The following is a 5,537-nucleotide window of genomic DNA, read 5'->3' on the forward strand; positions in this document are numbered from 1 at the left end:
ATAATAACAGGTCGTCAGGGTCATTCAAGCAATTATCGGTCATTTTGTGTTTTCATGTAACGATTTTTAATTGTTTGTGCTTTCTTTTGTTGTTTCTTTTTATTTTCAATCTTTCATTGAGCTAATTCTGTACAATAAGTGGTTATTTTTAAATGTTTTTGTAGTTTTTTTTAGGTTGTTTTGTGTAGTTTTTTTTATTGTTTGTGTTTCTTTTATCATTTTCTTTTCATTTTTAATCTTCTATTTAGCACATTTTGTACAATTAGTGGACATTTTGTAATGTTTGGCCTTTTTGAGATTTTGTAGTCATTTTATTCAATTATTTGTAATTTTGTGGGGGTTTTTTGGGTAATTTTTGTAGGTAATTATTAGTTGTTCTGTTTCATTTCTGGCAAATTATAAGCCTTGTTTTATTTATTTTTGTTAATAAAATATTGTACAATAAGTTGTCATTTAGTTTTTGTAGTGATTGTATTTAATTATTTGTAATTGTGCTTGTTTTCTTTGGGTTTTTTGTGTAATTTTTTATACATTTCCTCTTTTTCTTTGCACTGATTGTTTTTCTTTAAGGTAATTGTAGGTAATTATTGGTTGTTGCCGTTTCATTTTTGGCCCTCTCCACCACCAGGCCCTCTCCACCACCAGGCCCTCTCCACCACCAGGCCCTCTCCACCACCAGGCCCCATCCACCACCAGGCCCTCTCCACCACCAGGCCCCCTCCACCACCAGGCCCTCTCCAGGCCCTCTCCACCACCAGGCCCCCTCCACCACCAGGCCTTGTTTTATTTATTTCTGTTAAAGTTGTATCTTGTTATATTTGACTAACTATTCATATTTAATAGTTAAACAAAATTGTTGTAATTTTTTGTCGTTTTTGGTTCATTTTCTATCTTTAATTTAGCTAATTTAGTTTTTGTAGTCATATTTTTTAATTATTTTGTTTCTTTTGGGTTGTTTTGTGGAATGTTTGACTTAATTGCACCTTTTTTTGAATTGATTGTTTTTGATTTTTTGGCATTTTTAAGCCTTGTTTTATAAATGTCTGTTAAAAAACAACAAAATAAAACTCTAACTATTCACATTAAATATCCCCCCCAGGTGAGCCCTACCTGAGGTGCACGTGCACCCCGTGGCCCCCCCCCGGCTGCTGCACCAGGTACTGGACGGGGTATCTGCAGCTGAAGGTGATGTTAACGTAGTTCCTGGTGATCACCTGAGACTCGTTGTTATGGATCGAGTTCGTGAACATGATGTGGGACTGGTCCGTCACCTGGGGGGAAACACAGGTGTTACAGCAATACAGCACATTTAAAACGGACTTACAGAGCTTTCACATAATAACTGAAAGGACTCATTCACACAGAGAATGCAATGAACTGTGTGAATAATAATAACAATACACTTAATTCATTTAGCACCTTTCATGCTGGACGCAGCCCAAAGAGCTTTACAGAGTGAGACAGAACATGCCAAGAACACCTGAGGAACATCATTAAAAACAAGGTATAAACAAACAGAAAGAGTTAAAAACTATAACACCTGGGGGAGGAACACAGGTGTTACAGTCAGACCACACACACAGGTGTTACAGTCAGACCACACACACAGGTGTTACAGTCAGACCACACACACACACACACACACANGTATAGATGAAAAACTGCAGTAAATATAGAAAGAAAAGACACGGAACATGTATTGCGTGTTCCAGGTGTGATCCATGTGGGGGGATGGGCACATAAGAGTGGGAAATGTGTCAAATTGTTCTGTGTGTGTGTGTTTGTGAGTGCCAGGTGTGAATCACATGGGGGGGGGGCACATAAGGGGGTGGAACACATAGAGTAGTAGGGGAGTGTGTGTGTGTGTGTGTGTGTGTGTGTGTGTGTGTGTGTGTGTGTGTGTGTGTGTGTGTGTGTGTGTGTGTGTGTGTGTGTGTGTGTGTGTGTGTGTGTGGGTGGGTGTTTGTGTGTGTGTTTTATCTGATCCGGATGGTTACTAATTCCTTTTCTTTATGGCGGTCATTTTTGACCAGGAACACCATTGGTGTTCCAAAGTTGACTAAATCATCCAAAATGCAATGAAAGTGGTGATCAGCAATTTTATATGTTCAAATGTCTACTGTGAAGGATATCATAAAGCCGTAATGCAATCGAATGTAAAACAAAAGTTATGACTGATGAAAGTAGTAAATCGGTCAGATTTGACCCGAAGACAACAGGAGGGTTAATGTTTGCCTTGAAACATTTCCGTATATCAATTTTCGACCGCCAATGTACACTAGCTAACTAGCTAAGTTTGTACTTGCTCCTTTGTCATTGGCGTGCTTTGCTGTCGGATCGTGATGTGATTGGCCACAGAGGGGCTTGTCTCTGTGGCCAATCACACCAAGATCACAAGCCGCTTGACACAAACATGCCTGCGCAGGCACTAGCTGCTTAGCAGCGCTAATGTCAAAGACACATACATTATATTTACATTTTACCAGAATGCAGTGACAAAAATATTTTGGAAGGCTGAGCCTTCTCTAGCCTACAGTACCCACCGCCCATGCTTACAGTTATGAGACAGACTAACTCTGCAACAGAGACAGTTGTCTCTTATGCTACACAAGTGCATCGATATTTGGTACATAGGAAGAGCGTGTATGTACACGAATAAATGTCTTTACTTTTACACTTTGCAAAGTCATCTAGTGGGCTAGATTGGAGCCCTTGTCAGGCTGGTTCTGGGCCACCAGCCATATGTTTGAAACCCCTGATGTATTGGAATGATGGCACGTGTCTTTAAATTAGTGTGTGAGCAGCAAACACACACCTCTGACTCCTCTCTCTAATCTGCCTCAAGCTGTATGACAGGGATCAGGACCAGAAGCAGAGCATTCATCCAGTAGCAGGCTACAACCTTAGTACAAGCCTGACATATTAATAACACACTTCTCATTTTCTCTGATTCTACAATTGTATGCATATCGGTTTGAGTTATAACGTTGCTCATCATCACATCCATTTCTCTATTTGGTGTGCATGTTTATGGGAGTGTCAGGATGATGGACAATCGCCCCAACAACATGACATAAAAGTGTTGGGTTTCAAAGGCTCTGTCGGCATGCCGGACTCTTATCTGGGAGTCCCTTTGAAGACCATTTCTGGAGAGCTGGATATCAAAACAATACCAGGTAAATATAGAGGCGGTAAAGGCAGTATGAGAGACCAACAAGTTCCTGTTTGTATCACAGTTTGATCCTGAGGACTTTGGGAGAAAGATCTATTTTGTTTTTGCTGTCAAAAAGATCACGTTAGATAGAATCGGAGGGATGAAACCCTCTTTAATGGTCACACATGCAGAGTACACAGCACACACAGTGACATTCTGCATCTGCACCCTAGTGCTAGGAGGAGCAATGGGAGTGAGGGGGGAAGGGGGATGTCAAGGTCGGAGGCTATACTTGTGCCCCACGCAAAGTTGTTTCATGAGGCCCCGCGGGTCTGTGTCACTCAACTGTGGCGTGCATAATTGCGCCACATTTGTGCTTAAGATGAGGCCCCCTCCGCAAGATGAGGCTCCCACCCCGAGGTGAGGCCCCACGCAGTCTGCGTAATCTGCATGTAGGGAGGAGCGGGCCGGACAGCGTCCAACTTTGTGCAAATGTTGTTGTTTTTATTTAGCTAGGGCTTAAAGGGAAGCTGTTTGGAGTTCCCATAGAGGTTACTTCTTTTGAAGGCCTCTGCAAATTCTGAGGCCTCGTGGCCCCCTCTTTTTGATGTTGTCAATTGTAGATCTGGTCCAATAATCTTACATTATAGTTTATTTGATGGTGGTTGCAAATAAAATAAAATGGTAGATTTACATTTGCACAAAGGTCATTGTCATAGCATCCGAGCTGTAATGCAACGAGCAATCCTGTCACTGACTCTGAACAAAGCCTCTGCAACAAGTAAAGCTGTTCGTCCATTAATTAATGACATACATTTGTATGAAAGCTCCAAATGATACCATTATAATGGTGGTTAAATAAGTTACATTTAATGTTAACACATGTAGCTAAATAGTTTGATAGTCAGGCCTGCACTAAGTAAGTTGTCATTACAAAGGAAAGCTCACATAGTGGCAACCTTCCATTTAAAGTGTCACAATATAGCAAATTATACCTAATGACAGAAGCACATGCAGTAATTTTATGTTCATGACAGATACTAAAAATAATTTCATATAACTTGGGGTGACTGTGGGTGCGGGGGGTTTTGATCCCAGCCCCCGTGCAGTCAACATGTCGATGTCTTGGGCAAGTTGCTCCCGACGGTGTGTGAGTGTGTTGTATGAATGTTAGCTTACTTGAGTAAAAAGGGGCACATTGCTCTGTGTGAATGAGGTGTGAATTGATGAATGATGACTTTAAGTATGTAAAGCTCTTTGAGGGGTCATAAAGACTGGATAAGTACAGTCCATTTACCAGTCCATGATTTACCTGTGAGCATTTTTATTATGCTCAGAACATATGAAATAATTCCGGCACTATACACCTCAGTGTTAAACACACCGCCTCACACAACCGTTTAACTGATTATAGTTCCTTATACTGAGTTGACCTATTTTTTAAAGGAAATGAAAGTAGACAACAAAATGAACTAAGACAAAGTATTACGGTTTTAGCCAGTTGTAGTTTGTCAAATGTCAAATGAGTGTACATGTGGTAGCCGTGTCAGTTTCTTGAAACCCCCTGAATGCATTTTTCAATTGTTATTTTAAACATTTGGTGTCTAGAAGTACTTCCAAAAAATACAAGTTGTGATGTTTTTCAGCCTGTTTTAAATACAGAGGAGTTTAACTTATTATAATTTGATACTAGAGCCTCTATATCTAAATCACACATGTAACACTCAGGTCTGAAGGCCCTAACATCTGTTAACAGGGTTAATGTCATTTAGGGGCGATCAAGCCAATTAGAATCTTGGTCTCAATCTGTGTCAGACAGAATTTAATCAGTTTTGAGATGTGTTAGATGAAAGAATGTGCAATGAAAAGCCTAAATTGTATAACATAATTGTTTTATTTCATCAGTAAATAAGGTGAGCTGTCTCTACATTACAACAGCAGGGTTGGATTTCCTGCCTTCATTAAAAACCATGTATATGACAACTCACTGGGATGACTGGAAGCATGCCACTGGTGGAAAAAGTTGTACAACTCCATAGTAAGTTAAGTGCATTCACACTGCATTGTTATGTTTAAGGTAGGGTAGGTAAGAATGGAGAAACCAGCTCGAGTTCGCTAGAATTTGAAAGTACGAAGCCGAAAAAAATCTGCCCCTTCCTTCAGACTTCCTTACAGAGCCCCTCCTCCAACACACACGAACGCGCACATGACCAATGAGGGCACGAGATAAGTTTGTGCACAGATGGAAGGCTGACAGGCGCCTATGGATTGTATGGGTATCGTACTTATGTATTTACGAAATGTTATTTATGTTTTTGTAAAGGTAGACCCTTGACATGCGCCATTTTTCGGCTGTTAAGTAAAATGGGGCGATTTTTAACCT

The 5,537-nt window shown here is 40.5% G+C and overlaps 1 protein-coding gene across 1 annotated transcript in view; it reads right to left on the minus strand.

Moving 5' to 3' along the window:
* Nucleotides 1-602: 602 nt before the first annotated feature.
* Nucleotides 603-5,537, minus strand: part of LOC104955667 (GMP synthase [glutamine-hydrolyzing]-like) — a 23,904-nt gene continuing 18,969 nt past the window's right edge. Inside the window, exons 9-10 of the mRNA XM_010783051.1 lie at nucleotides 1,111-1,271; nucleotides 603-777 (exon numbers count right to left, since the gene is read on the minus strand). Coding sequence (XP_010781353.1) covers nucleotides 603-777; nucleotides 1,111-1,271 — 336 coding nt within the window. The remainder of the gene's footprint in view (nucleotides 778-1,110; nucleotides 1,272-5,537) is intronic.

Source organism: Notothenia coriiceps, unplaced genomic scaffold, assembly GCF_000735185.1.
Source record: "Notothenia coriiceps isolate Sejong01 unplaced genomic scaffold, NC01 NC01_scaffold00024668, whole genome shotgun sequence".
In the NCBI taxonomy this organism is placed as follows: Eukaryota; Metazoa; Chordata; class Actinopteri; order Perciformes; family Nototheniidae; genus Notothenia; species Notothenia coriiceps.